This window comes from Gymnoscopelus microlampas (genome assembly GCF_963454915.1).
Source record: "Gymnoscopelus microlampas genome assembly, chromosome: 19".
In the NCBI taxonomy this organism is placed as follows: domain Eukaryota; kingdom Metazoa; phylum Chordata; class Actinopteri; order Myctophiformes; family Myctophidae; genus Gymnoscopelus; species Gymnoscopelus microlampas.
In genome coordinates this window covers 37,405,105-37,423,871 of record NC_139956.1, presented here as the reverse complement: position 1 = coordinate 37,423,871, position 18,767 = coordinate 37,405,105, and the positions used below count along the sequence as shown (strand labels likewise).

The following is an 18,767-nucleotide window of genomic DNA, read 5'->3' as shown; positions in this document are numbered from 1 at the left end:
CAGAATCGTTCTTCACAGGAAAGGATGGGTCACATCTTGCGCTGCGTGATCCTCTGTGAGTATATCACTAATATTACTAGTAGGTAATGAACTATAGTGTTTCAACCATTTCAATGGAGGAGTACGTGTACTTAAACAACACCATTTTGTTCAGGTTAAGCTGCTGAGTTTGACCTTGTTGTAGATGTATTATTTCAACAAAAATATAATTTATTATTAGCAATAACAACACAAACTAGAAAAAGTGCTCCTCGGAGCACAGGTCTCCGCCAGGTCAGGTACGTTATTCTGGCCTTCTGGTGGCGCTATAATAGGCTTATGTGAAAAGGGTGCCATTTATTCTTAGGTCTTTCATGGCAATCGGACACTGCATTCATGATTTGAGGCATTTTGTTCCAAAAATGTGTTTTGCTAAATTAGACCTGCTGGTGGCGCTATAACAGGCCAATGTGAAAAGGGTGCCATTTCTTCCTCGGCCTAGTGGGAATGTGCGTGTGAAATTCCACGGAAATCGCAAGCTGCGTGCATAGTTTCAGGCTTTTTGTTCAAAACGGACCAATCCTGCAAACTTTGGAATCCAACCATTGGCAATGAGGATGGAATATGGGAAATCGGACAGATCCGTGTTGATCACATGACTATAGAGATACTGTGTACCGATTTGCATGACGTTTGGATAAAATCTGTAGGAGTAATGTAAAAAATTGGGTTTTGCACTAATCGGCCTCCTGGTGGCGCTATAACAGGCCCATGTGAAAAAAATTGGGGCAGAGGTTCTGAATTGGCATCCAGGGAGTGTGTGTGCACAGTTTGGGAGCGAACGGGCCAACGGTGCCAGAGATTAGCTGGTAACACACAGACAGGACGGACAGACACACACACGGACACACACACACACACACACACACACACACGGACGGACGGACGGACGGACGGGGTGGAAAACATACTCTCTCGCCATGCCTTTCGGCCTGGCGGAGGCAACAACACACCAAAGTACAACAACAATGATGATGCCACTATACCGAACAGAGACGGCCTCTTGCAACCACTCCTAGTATAACATTATTTATTTTAGTTTTTTGTTTGTTTGTATGTTTATGTATGTATGTATGTATGTATGTATGTATGTATGTATGTATGTATGTATGTATGCATGCATATGCATGCATGCATTCATTCATTCATTCATTCATTTGTGTATTTACACATTAACACATTATTATGACTACTTACTGCACAATGTGTGTTGGATATCAGAATAGTTCCAAATCATATTTACATTTATTCGTCTACAACATCAAGCCTAAAACTAACATTAATATGCAGTCTTTCAGAGTCTAAGTTTGTTATTGTCATCATACTTTATGAAACGTTTTCAAAATCTACCTTTAAACCACATGTCTACACACACATAAAAGCAGAAGGCAAGAATGTGCTTAACTAGACGCGTCGCAATTTGCAATTGCAAAGTGTGGTTGCGCCGACGCCGGTCGCGGGCTGCGGCCGCCGGGACTTGAGGGATACGCTGGGAGGAATACCGTCGTACGCTGCGCCAATTACATTGTCACGTCTCTCATGAGATTGCTTGCGTTTCATTTTGAAAGGATCGATCCACCCCGAAATAATGTTTTTGCATCAAACGGTTACATTTTGCGCATTTGTGGCGCCCCCTATGGGTCAAAGTGGAAATGCTTTTTGGAATTTGTTGAGTAAACCACCCTCGACATGTGATTTAAATTTGGGATTAACCGGACGTTTGGTTCGTGATTTCTGGCATTTTTGGTAAAACAGGCCCCTCCCGCTAACTTTGGAAGCCATTTACAGACGAACGGTAAGGACTATGAAAATGCCGTTTGGATATGTTTACCGCATGGGCCCAGAGATCATGTGTACCGATTTTTGTGAAATCGGGACAAAATATGTGGGAGGAGGAGCTAAAAGTGTGTTTTTTAGAAAATTCAAAATGGCGGAAAATCTATTCAGACGGAAATGGGCGTGGCCTATATGTGGAGTTGCGTCGTGACCCAAGGAATCCAGGGGAAAATAAATTTTGATTTTACGACCTACGGTTCAAGAGTTATAGGCCAAAAGGTAAAGTGGGCTGTTATAGCGCCACCATGTGGCCGACTGGTGTGATTATTTTCATAATAATTTTGCAAAAAACTATTAACCTCCCCTCCAAGTCTTGTAACTGTAGGCCTTACGGTTTCCGAGAAAAAAATACTTGAATGGGAGTTTTTGCAATTCCCATTAAAGTGGATGGGGATATTTAATGCACTAATAAATCAATATAAAAAAATCTATCCAGACGCAAATGGGCGTGGCCTATATGGGGAGATGCGTCGTGACCCAAGGAATCCAGGTGAAAAGAAATTTTGATTTTAGGACCTACGGTTCAAGAGTTACAGGCCAAAACGTAAAGGGGGCTGTTATAGCGCCACCATGAGGCTGAATGGTGTGACATTTGTTAAAATAATTTCGGACTAAATTATGAACCTTCCCTCCGAATCTGGTAACTCTAGCCCTTACGGTTTCTGAGACAAAAATACTTGAATTTGAGTTTTTTCACTTTAACATTAAAGCGGATGGGGAAATTTAATGCACTAATAAATCAATATCAATTAAACCATGCAACCAATCTCTTAGCCTTATGCAAGTGCACGATTCCCGGTCAGACCGGTCATTTTGACATATAGCACTAAATTGGGAATAATAAACTGTGGGAGGAGTAGCGGCCCGAAGTATTGTTTATCTATAAATAAATAAACAAATAAAGTACTAGACGCGTCGCAATTCAGGGCAATTGCAAAGTGTGGTTGCGCCGACGCCGGTCGCGGGCTGCGGCCGCCGGGACTCGAAGAATACGCTGGGATGAATACCGTCGGAGGCTGTGCCAATTACATTGTCACGTCTCTCATGAGATTGCTTGCGTTTCATTTTGAAAGGATCGATCCACCCCGAAATAATGTTTTAGCATCAAACCGTTACATTTTGCGCATTTGTGGCGCCCCCTATGGATCAAAGTGGAAATGCTTTTGGGGATCCGTTGAGTAAACCACCCTTAACATGTGATTCAAATTTGGGATTGACTGGAGGTTTCGTTTGTGATTTTTGGCCTTTTTCGTAAAACGGGCCCCTCCCGCTAACTTTGGAAGCCATTTACGGACGAACGGTAATGACTATCAAAATTCCGCTTCGAGATGTTTATCACATGGGTCCATAGGTCATGTGTACCGATTTTTGTGAGATTTGGACAAAATATTTTAGAGGAGGAGCTAAAAGTGTGTTTTGAAGTAAATTCAAAATGGCGGAAAATCTATCCACACGGAAATGGGCGTGGCCTATATGGAAAGATGCGTCGTGACCCAAGGAATCCAGGGGAAAATAATAATAATAATAAATAATAAATAAATTTTGATTTTACGACCTACGGTTCAAGAGTTATAGGCCAAAAGGTAAAGTGGGCTGTTATAGCGCCACCATGTGGCTGACTGGTGTGATTATTTTCATAATAATTTTGCAAAAAACTATTAACCTCCCCTCCAAGTCTTGTAACTGTAGCCCTTACGGTTTCCGAGAAAAAAATACTTGAATGGGAGTTTTTGCGATTCCCATTCAAGTGAATGGGGAAATTTAATGCACTAATAAATCAATATCAAAAAATCTATCCATACGCAAATGGGCGTGGCCTATATGGGGAGTTGTGTAATGACCCAATGAATCTAGGGAAAAATAAATTTTGATTTTACGACCTACGGTTCAAGAGTTATAGGCCAAAAGGTAAAGTGGGCTCTTATAGCGCCACCATGAGGCCGAATGGTGTAATATTTGTTTCAATAATTTGGCAATAAACTATGAACCTCCCCTCAAAGTCTGGTAACTGTAGCTCTTACGGTTTCTGAGAAAAAAATACTTGAATTTTATTTTTTTCACTTTTCCATTAAAGTGGATGGGGACATTTAATGCACTAATAAATCAATATGAATTAAACTATGCACCCAATCTCTTAGCCTTATGCAAGTGCACGATTCCCGGTCAGACCGGTCATTTTGACATATAGCACTAAATTGGGAAAAATAAACTGTGGGAGGAGTAGCGGCCCGAAGTATTGTTTATCTATAAATAAATAAACTAGACGCGTCGCAATTGGCAATTGCAAAGTGTGGTTGCGCCGACGCCGGTCGCGGGTCGTTGCGTAATGACCCAAGGAATGTATGGAAATTGAAATTTTGATTTTACGACCTACGGTTCAAGAGTTATAGGCCAAAACGTAAAGTGGGCTGTTATAGCGCCACCATGTGGCCCACTGGTGTGATTATTTTTTAAATAATTTAGCAATAAACTATTAACCTCCCCTCCAAGTCTTGTAACTGTAGCCCTTACGGTTTCCGAGAAAGAAATACTTGAATGGGAGTTTTCGCAATTCCCATTAAAGTGAATGGGGAAATTTAATGCACTAATAAATCAATATCAAAAAATCTATCCAGACGCAAATGGGCGTGGCCTATATGGGGAGTTGCGTAATGACCCAAGGAATCTAGGGAAAAAGAAATTTTGATTTTACGACCTACGGTTCAAGAGTTATAGGCCAAAAGGTAAAGTGGGCTGTTATAGCGCCACCATGAGGCCGAATGGTGTAATATTTGTTTCAATAATTTGGCAATAAACTATGAACCTCCCCTCAAAGTCTGGTAACTGTAGCTCGTACGGTTTCTGAGAAAAAAATACTTGAATTTTATTGTTTTCACTTTTCCATTGAAGTGGATGGGGAAATTTAATGCACTAATAAATCAATATCAATTAAACTATGCAACCAATCTCTTAGCCTTATGCAAGTGCACGATTCCCGGTCAGACCGGTCATTTTGACATATAGCACTAAATTGGGAAAAATAAACTGTGGGAGGAGTAGCGGCCCGAAGTATTGTTTACACATAAATAAAGTAACAAACAAAGTTTATCTATAACGATAGTCTGGTTGCCCTGTTAGGGCAACCACACTAACTAGACGCGTCGCAATTTGCAATTGCAAAGTGTGGTTGCGCCGACGCCGGTCGGGACTCGAGCAATACGCCGGGAGGAATACCGTCGGAGACTGCGCCAATTACATTGTCACGTCACTCCTGAGATCGCTTGCGTTTCATTTTGAAGGGACTGACCCCCCCAAAAATCATGTTTTTGCGTCAAACGGTGACATTGTGCGCATTCGTGGCGCCCCCTATGGGTCAAAGTGGAAATGCTTTTGGGGACTCGTTGAGTAAATCACCCTCGACATGTGATTCAAATTTGGGATCGATTGGACGTTTCGTTTGTGATTTTTGACATTTATGGTCAAACGGGTCCCTCCCGCTAACTTTGGAAACAATTTACGGAAGAACGGTAAGGAATATCATGATGCCGTTTGGATATGTTTATCGCAGGGGTCCATAGATCACGTGTACCGATTTTTGTGAGATTTGGAAAAAACAATTAGGAAAAGGAGGAAAAAGTGTGTTTTGAAGAAATTTCAAAATGGCGGAAAATCTATCCAGACGGAAATGGGCGTGGCTTATATGGGGAGTTGCGTCGTGACCCAAGGAATCCAGGGGAAATGGAATTTTGATTTTGCGACCTACGGTTCAAGAGTTAAAGGCCAAAAGGTAAAGTGGGCTGTTATAGCGCCACCATGTGGCCGACTGGTGTGATTTTTTTCATAATAATTTTGCAAAAAACTATTAACCTCCCCTCCAAGTCTTGTAACTGTAGGCCTTACGGTTTCCGAGAAAAAAATACTTGAATGGGAGTTTTTGCAATTCCCATTCAAGTGAATGGGGAAATTTAATGCACTAATAAATCAATATCAAAAAATCTATCCATACGCAAATGGGCGTGGCCTATATGGGGAGTTGCGTAATGACCCAAGGAATCTAGGGAAAAAGATTGTTTTATTTTACGACCTACGGTTCAAGAGTTATAGGCCAAAAGGTAAAGTGGGCTGTTATAGCGCCACCATGAGGCCGAATGGTGTAATATTTGTTTCAATAATTTGGCAATAAACTATGAACCTCCCCTCAAAGTCTGGTAACTGTAGCTCTTACGGTTTCTGAGAAAAAAATACTTGAATTTTATTTTTTTCACTTTTCCATTAAAGTGGATGGGGAAATTTAATGAAAATAATAAATCAATATCAATTAAACTATGCAACCAATCTCTTAGCCTTATGCAAGTGCACGATTCCCGGTCAGACCGGTCATTTTGACATATAGCACTAAATTGGGAAAAATAAACTGTGGGAGGAGTAGCGGCCCGAAGTATTGTTTACACATAAATAAAGTAACAAACAAAGTTTATCTATAACGATAGTCTGGTTGCCCTGTTAGGGCAACCACACTAACTAGACGCGTCGCAATTCCGGGGAAATTGCAGAGTGTGGTTGCGCCGACGCGGGTCGCGGGTCGCGGCCGCCGGGACTCGAGGAATACGCCGGGAGGAATAACGTCGGAGGCTGCGCCTATTACATCGTGTCGTCACTCCTTAGATCGCTTGCGTTTCATTTTGAGAGGATCGATCCCCCCAAAATAAGGTTTTTGCATCAAACGGTTACATTTTGAGCATTCGTGGCGCCCCCTATGGATCAAAGTAGAAATGCTTTTGGGGATTGGTTTAGTATACCACCCTCGACATGTGATTCAAATTTGGGATTGACCGGACGTTTCGTTCGTGATTTATGGCATTTTTGGTCAAACGGGCCCCTCCCGCTAACTTTGGAAGCCATTTACGGACGGACGGTACGGACTATCAAAATTCCGCTTGGATAGGTTTATCGCATGGGTCCATAGATCACGTGTACCGATTTGTGTGAGATTGGAAAAAAATTGAAGGAAAAGGAGCAAAAAGTGTGTTTTGAAGAAAATTCAAAATGGCGGAAAATCTATCCTGACGCAAATGGGCGTGGCCTATATGGGAAGATGCGTCGTGACCCAAGGAATCCAGGGAAAAAGAAATTTTGATTTTACGACCTACGGTTCAAGAGTTATAGGCCAAAAGGTAAAGGGGGCTGTTATAGCGCCACCATGTGGCCGACTGGTGTGATTATTTTCTTAATAATTTTTCAAAAAACTATTAACCTCCCCTCCAAGTTTTGTAACTGTAGCCTTTACGGTTTCCGAGAAAAAAATACTTGAATGGGAGTTTTTGCAATTCCCATTAAAGTGGATGGGGAAATTTAATGCACTAATAAATCAATATCAAAAAATCTATCCTGACGCAAATGGGCGTGGCCTATATGGGGAGATGCGTAGTGACCCAAGGAATCCAGGTGAAAAGAAATTTTGATTTTCGGACCTACGGTTCAAGACTTACAGTTCAAAACGTAAAGGGGGCTGTTATAGCGCCACCATGAGGCCGAAAGGTGTGATATTTTTTTCAATAATTTCGGACAATATTATGAATTATCCCTCCAAATCTGATAACTGTAGCTCTTACGGTTTCTGAGAAAAAAATACTTGAATTTGAGTTTTTTCACTTTTCCATTAAAGTGGATGGGGACATTTAATGGCACTAATAAATTAATATCAATTAAACTATTCAACCAATCTCTTAGCCCTATACACGCGCACGATTCCCGATTTAGACGGTCATTTTGATATATGGCACAACATTAGGGGATAAAAACTGTGGGAGAAATAAAGTTTATCTATAAAGATGGAAACTAGACGCGTCGCAATTCCGGGGAAATTGCAGAGTGTGGTTGCGCCAACGCCGGTCCCCCTATGGGTCAAAGTGGAAATGCTTTTGGGAATTTGTTGAGTAAAGCACCCTCGACATGTGATTCAAATTTGGGATTGACCGGACGTTTCGTTCGTGATTTCTGGCATTTTTGGTGAAACGGGCCCCTCCCACTAATTTTGGAAGCCAATTACGGACGAACGGTAAGGACAATCAAAATGCCGTTTGGATATCTTTACCGCATGGGTCCATAGATCATGTGTACCGATTTGTGTGAGATTAGGACAAAATTTGAAGGAAAAGGAGCAAAAAGTGTGTTTTGAAGGAAATTCAAAATGGCGGAAAATCTATCCTGACGCAAATGGGCATGGCCTATATGGGGAGATGCGTCGGGACCCAAGGAATCCAGGTGAAAAGAAATTTTGATTTTACGAGCTACGGTTCAAGAGTTATAGGCCAAAAGGTAAAGTGGGCTGTTATAGCGCCACCATGTGGCCGATTGGTGTAATTATTTTTCTAATAATTTTGGACTAAATTATGAACCTCCCTTCCAAATGTGGTAACTCTAGCTCTTACGGTTTCTGAGAAAAAAATACTTGAATGGGAGTTTTTGCAATTCCCATTAAAGTGGATGGGGAAATTTAATGCACAAATAAATCAATATCAAAAAATCTATCCTGACGCAAATGGGCGTGGCCTATATGGGGAGATGCGTAGTGACCCAAGGAATCCAGGTGAAAAGAAATTTTGATTTTCGGACCTACGGTTCAAGAGTTACAGGCCAAAACGTAAAGGGGGCTGTTATAGCGCCACCATGAGGCCGAATGGTGTGATATTTTGTTAAATAATTTGGGACTTAATTATGAATTATCCCTCCAAATCTGATAACTGTAGCTGTTAAGGTTTCTGAGAAAAAAATACTTGAATTTGAGTTTTTTCACTTTTCCATTAAAGTGGATGGGGACATTTAATGGCACTAATAAATTAATATCAATTAAAGTATTGAACCAATCTCTTAGCAAAATACAAGCACACGATTCCCGATTTAGACGGTCATTTTGACATATGGCACAACATTGGGGGATGAAAACTGTGGGAGGAGATCAGGTTTGAAAAAAGTTTATCTATAAAGATGGAAATAAAGTGTATAGAGTACTATAGTCTGGTTGCCCTGTTGGGCAACCACACTAACTAGACGCGTCGCAATTTGCAATTGCAAAGTGTGGTTGCGCCGACGCCGGTCGGGACTCGAGTAATACGCCGGGAGGAATGCCGTCGGAGACTGCGCCAATTACATTGTCGCGTCACTCCTGAGATCGCTTGCGTTTCATTTTGAGAGGATCGATCCCCCCAAAATAAGGTTTTTGCATCAAACGGTTACATTTTGAGCATTCGTGGCGCCCCCTATGGATCAAAGTAGAAATGCTTTTGGAGATTGGTTTAGTATACCATCCCTTGACATGTGATTCAAATTTGGGATTGACCGGACGTTTCGTTCGTGATTTTTGGCATTTTTGGTCAAACGGGCCCCTCCCGCTAACTTTGGAAACAATTTACGGAAGAACGGTAAGGACTATCATAATGCCGTTTGGATATGTTTATCGCAGGGGTCCATAGATCACGTGTACCGATTTTTGTGAGATTTGGAGAAAACAATTAGGAAAAGGAGCAAAAAGTGTGTTTTGAAGAAATTTCAAAATGGCGGAAAATCTATCCAGACGGAAATGGGCGTGGCCTATATGGGGAGTTGCGTCGTGACCCAAGGAATCCAGGGGAAAGGAAATTTTGATTTTACGACCTACGGTTCAAGAGTTATAGGCCAAAAGGTAAAGTGGGCTGTTATAGCGCCACCATGTGGCCGACTGGTGTGATTTTTTTCATAATAATTTTGCAAAAAACTATTAACCTCCCCTCCAAGTCTTGTAACTGTAGGCCTTACGGTTTCCGAGAAAAAAATACGTGAATGGGAGTTTTTGCAATTCCCATTCAAGTGAATGGGGAAATTTAATGCACTAATAAATCAATATCAAAAAATCTATCCATACGCAAATGGGCGTGGCCTATATGGGGAGTTGCGTAATGACCCAAGGAATGTAGGGAAAAAGAAATTTTGATTTTACGACCTACGGTTCAAGAGTTATAGGCCAAAAGGTAAAGTGGGCTGTTATAGCGCCACCATGAGGCCGAATGGTGTAATATTTGTTTCAATAATTTGGCAATAAACTATGAACCTCCCCTCAAAGTCTGGTAACTGTAGCTCTTACGGTATCTGAGAAAAAAATACTTGAATTTTATTGTTTTCACTTTTCCATTGAAGTGGATGGGGAAATTTAATGCACTAATAAATCAATATCAATTGAACTATGCAACCAATCTCTTAGCCTTATGCAAGTGCACGATTCCCGGTCAGACCGGTCATTTTGACATATAGCACTAAATTGGGAAAAATAAGCTGTGGGAGGAGTAGCGGCCCGAAGTATTGTTTACACATAAATAAAGTAACAAACAAAGTTTATCTATAACGATAGTCTGGTTGCCCTGTTAGGGCAACCACACTAATAAATAAAGTATAAGGAGTACTATAGTCTGGTTGCCCTGTTAGGGCAACCACACTAATTAGCGTTCTGATTAACACCTTATTGCTCAGCTGTCTATATTGGTCAATTATCATTAGCCATACATAATACAATAGCACAGTGGACAAAGTATTTTTGCTTGTTATTAGTTCTTATTGAACTTGAGTCAACTGTTGTAGCTGTCTATGTTGGTGTTGTGTTAATTAGGAGAGTAATTAAAATGCAGATATGCATATGCTCAGCTTTATAACATCTCATCAATTCTTTTTCAGTGCTGAGTAGCGCCCTCCGCTATGGATACAGTCAAGGTGAAGATTGATTTTGTATTCTCTTCATTCACTCAGTGAAGATCATATTTCCACCCGTCACATACGTCATCCTTTACATTATGATATTTCTGTCAGGAGAACCTCAGGTGATCGGGTCGTCTCAAGCCGTGCTGGCCAAAGTGGGGGATGATGTGACCCTTCCTTGTCACGTTGAGCCACCTGTCGACATGGAGATGAGCATTGTGGAGTGGACGAGACCTGACCTGAAGCCGGAGTTCGTGCACGTCCTCAAAGATGGACGTGTGAATACCCAATATCAGAACCCATTGTACAAAGGAAGGACGTTCCTGTTCAATGAGGAGCTGTCTCATGGTAACATCTCACTAGGGCTGTTCAGGGTTCAGCTCTCAGACGAGGGGACCTACAGGTGTTTTGTTCCAGCCCTGAAGAGCAGCAGTTTGGTCCAGCTCCTTGTTGGTAAGGTTTAGTGGTAAAAACATGTATGGGAAAACAACAAGAAAGCTTTCATTAACTCTCTATAACAGTGGTTCTCAAACTTTTTCATGTTAAGCCACGGACCCCCATTTGAAAACATTTAGTTTTTTGTTGTTTTTTGCCAGGGACCCCCATAAGAAAATATTTGTGTAGTTCACAAAAATAGCAAATATACAAGTAACTTGTCGTGATGCGACACATTGTGAGCTTGTAGATCGGCTGTTTTTGAATAGCTGAAGTGTAAAACAGTAGTTTAACTGTTTGTGATGCATTTTAACTAATTTATCTAGGGACCCCCTGGAATTATTTGTTTTATTTTGGGGTGTAAATATTTGAAACTTAGTGGTCCCCATCATACTATAATTCTAGTAACCGTCTTGAGTAGGTGAGTAGGTGAAGCGTAGGTGAAGCTAGCCGGTTCTCCTCAGTGGCTGGACCAAATGCTCTGATTTTGCACACAGCCATTGACCATTACCATCTGAACGAAACTGTGAAGCCCGTTTTTCAATTTCATCAAATCTCAGCTTCTTATTAGCGTTTATGTGTCAAACAATGTCGCCTCCCGGGTTGCCAGATCCTGTGCGCATATCCCCCCACGGATGCGTCGACCGGGTATGGTCTAGTATCAATAATAATAGTATATCCCATTCCTCCTCATTAGACAGACAGACAGACAGATAATCATGTTTATTTGTTTTTACAGGGACTGTGTCTCAGCCAGTGATCTCTTTAAATGGACCAAAAGATGATGGTGCATCTTTGACATGTGATTCTGGGTGCTGGTATCCAGAACCTGAGGTGTCTTGGCTGGACAGTGAGGGAAACAACGTCACTGCTGAACCCTCAGTGACAGTCAGCCTTTCTCAACACTGTCACACTGTCCAGAGGAACGTGACAGTGTTGCAAGCAGGATCTGTGACCTGCAGAGTTCACCTCCCACATATCAACTACACTGTTGACATCACAGGTAATAAATGTTTCCATCACTTCATCCTGTAAACATAACAAATTGTTTTATATTATTTAAACTTTTGGCTACTAGTTTAGTGGAAGCATGTGTCAAGGAGAGATGCTTGCCTAAATTGGAGTTGCTTTGGACAGACGTGGACAAACGCTTTTCCCGGCACACTGTGCACTTCACATGTACATTCTTTCCTTTCCTTTCAATAAAGGTGAAGTAGTGCTTGTACCGCCAATTTGTGAAAGCCATCTTGTCCGATTGCTTGTGACTCGCCATCTCTTCTCTACTGGTTGTTAAAGTTAGTTTTTTTGTGTGTGTGCGCCACGCTGGGTTTGTGTGTAAAAAATACCCATGAAGATATCAATACCAAGGATTCGTCAGTGATGTCATGTCACATGTCAGTCACTGCTTAAACAGCGTCGAGTCTGTGTTACTTCCAGTGAAATCTCAAATAAATAAATAACACCTGTGTCATACAGTAAGATCGGTCAGTGTGACATCCTGTACAACAGCACAATAGTGTTGCTCTCCAAAAGGAGTAGATCTACATGTACATGTTCACAACGCATCACATGGCAATGCGCTGTGTGAGGTTGTACTGTGGATCTAATGTAGTTATTGGTTCCACATTCTTTTGTAATGCACTAACACTGAAATGTTTGCTCAGTAGAAACCGCTTATCTCCATATTTCAGCTTTTTGTGTTTTGTGTGAAAATGAATGCTGATGATGAATGAAAGAGAAAATATTATATCAATACATTCACCATTGTCAGCTAATAATGGTGGCAATAATATTGGTTGCAGTTTTCCATTTCACATTTTGTGTGCATTGTGCAAGTGAAAATGTTGGCATTAGAGGATAGGCCATTGGGTCACCAAGCCAGTAGGGGCAATCCAGCTGGTCATTTTAAAGATATTGTAACGCGGGAACAAATGTCAGCCTATCCCCAGCATCTGTGTTGCTGCCAGCCTATTGTGTGTGTGCTGGCAACCAGAGGTTCTGTTGTGTATGTGTGCAGCCCGCCTGTTTGAGTTAGTTGTATTCCGGTTTCCAAAGTGTATAGACGTTTGAGTGAATTATCCTCCGCCTCTACTCGGGAGCCACGGACTGACAACCAAAGACTGTATTACAGTTACTGTGAGTTAAACATACCTGTACCGCGTTATTGTGCTGATGTCCAGTAAACCTGTCATTCCGCAAGTAAAGAAAGTACTGGATATCCTTGTTGTGGCATCATTACCCACTCGCCTCCACCATAAGAAATATAATCCATCAAGTGTCAACAGCACAGAAAAGTAACCTCGCCACAATATGTTGTTTGGGAGTATGATGTGTGTGTAAGTGGAAGATTTGTCTTAATTGTGGTGCTAGAGGAAGCATAATATGGTGACCACTATCCATAGGAACCATCGTCTGGGTTTCATGCCGGAGGCCGTCAGTCAGTTAAACTATGCCTAAACCTAACCCTAACCTCAGTAAAACTATGCCTATGCCAATGCCTAAACCTAACCCTAACTCAACCTAACCCTAACCTCAGTAAAACTATGCCTAAGCCTAACCCTAAACCTATCCTCAGTAAAACTATGCCTAAACCTACAGTAACCCTAACCTCAGTAAAACTATGCCTAATGTGATCAACAAATAAACCTACCCAGAGAACATTTGTTTACCTTGTTCGCTCCATTTCTGGCCCTTCGAGAGTCGGGGCTTGCTCTTGTCCACTTCTCGCCAATGAAATCGACTGCCTCCACTTCTCCCTCCCGTCGAGTTCTTTCCATTGAAACATCCTCTGTCACCTGTCCAGTTGGCAATGGTGGGGATCGAACCCACGTCTTTTGGATCCTCATCATGCTCTCCAAAATTTCATCTCTACTATTTCCATTAATCTGTAGTTTATAAAAAGCATTACTTGGACACTGGGTAGCAAACATAGCCTTTTTCACATGTTCCGCGTTTGTTTTCTTTGTTGTTCTCTCTTTCTCCTCTTTTTGTATCCTTCCCCCTTCTCCGCCTTTTCCCCTCCATTCCCCCACTCAGAAAGGCAAATGTTCACTGACCTTAAACCAAAGGCCATACTGAAAGCTGACAAGACAGACATACCTGTAGAGGGCAGTGTTACACTGAGCTGCTCTGTGGAGGACTCATTTGAATGGAACTACTACTGGTACCAACATAACAAGGACTCACTGATCATGCAAGATGGTGTTCAATACTCTACTGGACCAATCAGTGTGTCTGAAGGTGGAATCTACTGGTGCAGAGGAGGGAGAGAAGAACCAGTTAACTACACTGAATACAGTGATGCAGTCACCATAGGCTCACTTGGTGAGTCATTTAATTTGCTTTGTCAAGAAAAAAGTAGTGAGACAAAAATGTATTTTACAGTGTGCCTGAGGCCTAAGCTGAATAGTGTTTGTCCATGCTCCATTGCTCCATCATGGCATACAGGCAATTACAAAAAGACCACAAGTCACTTCCTGCCTATTTCCTATAGTGCATTAGCCCCACAGCATCACCTTATGGTATAATGTAGAATAGAACAATTAACTGAACACAACAGGCATGTCTATAGACGCCTTAACAGACAACGTCACACTGATACGAAACAGTATGCGCGCGCAGGTCGGCAGCAAAAGAACCCCACCGCTCATAAGATGCAATGTAAAAGTGGTCACAGTCTCACGTGTAAAAATGCATCCCATCAAACTTTCAGATCCTGTTTTTCTCCCAGTGTGGAGGAAGAATGCTTAGGATTTTTACTGTGATCTCTCGCTCTTGAAATATATAATCCTTGGTTTCTGTTGTGTGTAAACAATAATAACAATTCAAAGCAGTTGTCCTCAAAACTCCACCTCCAGTGGCTGTCATAAGAACAGAGGGAGCGCTCTATGATCATGGCACCAGAACCTGCTTGGCTCGCACAGCTGCAGCCCGTCAAGACTAATTTATGCTCCGTCCCGCGAAGGTGTCGCGCGCAGAGCCTAACGGCCGAGAATAGCAGATCTCTAAGCTCACAGCGGTCACATCAGTGACGCGGTTGTGAGCTTGTATGTCAGCTGTTCTCGTTGCGCAATACCGTTACGCGATGAAGTATGTATGTGTCGCCAGGGCGCACCCCACTAGCCTACACACAGAGGAGGTTGAATGAACTGAAACAAGCTCACCCTAAAACAGCAGGTTTGGGGATCTGTTGGGAATTGATTACATGAAACAGTCACCTGTGCGTCCAGTCCCAATGTTTGTAAACAAATAATTGGTCTATATGTTAGTCCCCACAAAAGTAGACAGTTGACAGTCTGTACATGGAAATGGCAACGTGATACTTTGCATGTAAAAATTAGTTCACCGCAAATGTCTTAGTTAGATTGTTCGTGCACTACAACGACTCTTTACATGTGTGTGGGGGGCCAGTGGAGAGGAGAAAATAGAAAGAACAACTTAAATTGTTAGCTAAAGATTAAACATGCAGGACAGGCGGTTACTAGACTCTTATGTGGTTGTTTTTCTGTTTAGAATCAAACCTCTACATACAGACAGATCTCTGCAGTCATTGTGTATGCTAATTTAGATTTTTATATTTGTATTTGAACAGAGGGCAGGTCTGTTTTGATCCTGCAGCCCAGTTGGTCTCACATATTCATGGGAGAGACCATCACTCTCAAGTGTGAGATACTGGGGAGAAGTGACACAGACTGGAAGTATGAATGGATCACAACAAGCTCAGCTTCATACAAACCAGAAAACCAGGCTGAATTCCGAATCAACAGTGCCTTTGTTTATCACAGCGGTGTCTACGTGTGCAAGGGTCGTGGCAAAAATGACCAGCAGTCTTCAACAGGGTGGAGTGATGCTGTTGAATTGACTGTGTCAGGTAAGTCAGAATACAGATGTGCCACTTCAAAACTTCACACGTTACTGTTCTTTCCCTGATAGTGCCCTGAAAAGGCATTTTTTCCTCCCTGTTCTGCCCTTAAAATTGCACTGTTTTGCCCCTGAAAAGAAGTTGTCACTACACACCCCCGTTTTTCCCTTCAACAGACACCCATATACATGAGAACAAAAGAATGGTGTCAGACTCATTATGAGGCGAAAGGTGATTTGAAGAGGTCCTTGACCAGTTGCTCAAATTAATTAGCATCATAAAAGCAGTGATCATCAAAATAATTCAGCATTTTAAATGCCCTTCTTTGTCCCTCTTATTGCCCTGGGAATCCCCTGAAAATGTACTGTCTTGGCGATGGCAGGACATGTGAAGTTTCGAAATGGCACATCTGTATATCTCCTTTATATAGAAAATGTAAAGAGTAGTGTTGTAGTGTTGTAGTGTTGCGACTGCATGAAACATCAATATCAGACGATAACGGGCTGTGTCAACATATGTTTATAATTCAAATAAATGTGCTTTCAGCAAAACCCCAGCCTTTTCTGGGTTTGTCTCCTTCATGGTTGAGTCCTGTAGCCTCGGTGACTCTGAGCTGTGATGTTAAAGAATCATCTGAAGGCTGGGGGTTCTACTGGTACAGGGCTGTACCTAAACCATCAGACAACTCCTACACTTATGAGCTCTTACCTGATAGCCACAATGGGAGTGTATACGGTTCCTACATCATTCATGGTCCTACAGGCACAGGAGGATATGTGTGTAAAGCTGGGAGAGGAGACCCAGTTTATTACACTGAGGACAGTGAAACTCAGTTTGTGTGGTCTGGTGGTGAGTGTGACTCGTAATTCATCATTTATACTTTTTCTAGGTTGTTTTCTAGCCTTCAACCTTCAGGACAGATCCAGTGAGTGAGTGAGTGAGTGACTGAGTGAGTGAGTGAGTGAGTGAGTGAGTGACTGAGTGAGTGACTGAGTTTATTTCACTCATCATTATTTCAGTCATTGTAACAGTGCTCTTTGTTTGACCTCTGATCCTGTGTTGTGTTTTAGTTCTTCATTCTTCAGCTTCTCTCACAGTGAGTTCTAACAAAACTCAGCACTTCATATCCGAGTCTATCTCATTGAGCTGTGAGGGAAACTCTTCTGAATGGAAAGTGAAGGGTCACACTGATCTATTGGATGAGTTATCATCTGGGCTTTTAATTAATGAATCTACATGGATAAGAAACGTGTCTACAAATGACAGTGCAGTGTACTGGTGTGAGTCTGGATTGGGAGAGTACAGCAATGCTGTCAACATCACAGTACATGGTGAGTCCAGTTCCTTCATTCACTAACAATACTGCAGCATTCCATCAACTCATTAAAAACATGCTTTTGTATTTGTTCAGTGTGAAACCTAACATGCTGGACTGATTTAAAACGATGAACTCTTTTACAGATGGTTCTGTCATCCTGGTGAGTCCTGTTCACCCTGTGACCGAGGGACTTTCTGTGACTCTTGGCTGCAAACATGAGAGAGACATGTCACTCTCCAAAGTGGACTTTTATAGAAATGGAGAATTGGTCCAAACTAAAACCAATGGAGAGATGATAATACCTGCTGTATCTAAGTCTGATGAGGGCTTCTACAAGTGTAAATATTCTGGAGAAGAGTCCCCACAGAGCTGGATGGCAGTGACATGTGAGTATACTGATATTTGTATATAGTTGATATTTGTCACTGGAATGCTTCTTGCAGTTGAATCATGTTTTGGGACGTATACTACCACCTACAAGTAAAACGGAGTTGTTCTAATGCTAAACTATTTATTTAAAATTCAATTTCCATTGCTGTCAAAGTGTGTGTAGACTAAATTCTAAAATTAGTTCTGTATTTCAAATGCTGTTTTCATCCTTCAGTGTCTGGGACTGTGGAACAGAGTTCTCTACATGTAGTGGGACTGATTGTAGGACTTCTTGTTGTGATTCTTCTGACCATCTTTCTGGTCCTGCTGTGTCGATACGGAACATCCGAAGGTGAGAGCGACTACATTAGATGGATGACATCTAGATTATAATCACTGAACAACTCTCCATAAAACATACTGAGGAGGTTGAGGTTGTTCTGCTAAGTCACCCTTTTTATATTATCATGAAGACCGCCATCAGACCACAATTTGTAATAATTGTGTTATTTATACGATTATTTTTTGTTGCCTTTATCTCTTTTTATCTTTATGATATATTTCTTTCATTGTGATCTTTATTACATGCTGCTCTTGCTTTATCTAGAATGACTGCTGCCATTTCCCCCTAGGAATTAATAGACGTTATCTTATATTATCTTGTCTGATTGTATGTCTGTAGTCCGATTATAATACCAGAGCAACTCTCCATAAATCATGCTGAGTACAACGGCATAACAATATTAAGGTTCAAATATGTATGGTTAATCTAATTGTTTTTAATTTACAGGTCGATGTTGTGTCAGGTAAGTACAGTATTGATCTATGTCTATTCATCAACATCACAGCAGTAGATTCCATCTTGTTTTCTACTTCATTTATGCCAAATATTTACCTTTTAATTACAGGACCGTTCAGTCTCAGGGAATCAATCAGGTCTCAGCTGACTACCAGAACACCAATCAAATTGGGGCTCCTGATGATGTGCACCTCCCACTGCAGCACGGTCAGTCTGATGAACCAATCATGTTCTCACAAGTTCTTCTGATTAGAACAACTGAATCTAATTGAATCTGAATTAATTATATCTTTAAAATACGTCTTCATTCATGAAAACATGAGTGTTCTTTTTGGAAGCTCATTAAAGTCAGTTTGTTTTGTGTATTTCCTAACTACGGGGGAGGCTGTGGCTCAGGAGGTAGAGCA

The 18,767-nt window shown here is 41.6% G+C and overlaps 1 protein-coding gene across 1 annotated transcript; it reads left to right on the top strand.

Moving 5' to 3' along the window:
- Positions 1–21: 21 nt before the first annotated feature.
- Positions 22–18,485, top strand: LOC311034609 (CD276 antigen-like). The gene is made up of 11 exons (XM_084042498.1): positions 22–55; positions 10,558–10,593; positions 10,690–11,031; positions 11,753–12,016; positions 14,050–14,337; positions 15,605–15,883; positions 16,421–16,723; positions 16,945–17,205; positions 17,336–17,578; positions 17,797–17,913; positions 18,352–18,485. Exons 1-11 carry the CDS (start codon positions 25–27, stop codon positions 18,369–18,371), a joined length of 2,184 nt encoding a protein of 727 aa, XP_083898624.1. The 5' UTR covers positions 22–24; the 3' UTR covers positions 18,372–18,485.
- The last annotated feature ends 282 nt before the right edge of the window (positions 18,486–18,767 follow it).

Excerpts from the sequence above, each read along its gene's own strand:
- LOC311034609 (XM_084042498.1), top strand. The coding sequence starts at position 25 with ATGGGTCACATCTTGCGCTGCGTGATCCTCT. Across the intron at positions 16,724-16,944 it reads TCAGTTTGTGTGGTCTGGTG|TTCTTCATTCTTCAGCTTCT; the intron begins GTGAGTGTGACT and ends GTTGTGTTTTAG. Across the intron at positions 17,579-17,796 it reads GAGCTGGATGGCAGTGACAT|TGTCTGGGACTGTGGAACAG; the intron begins GTGAGTATACTG and ends TTCATCCTTCAG.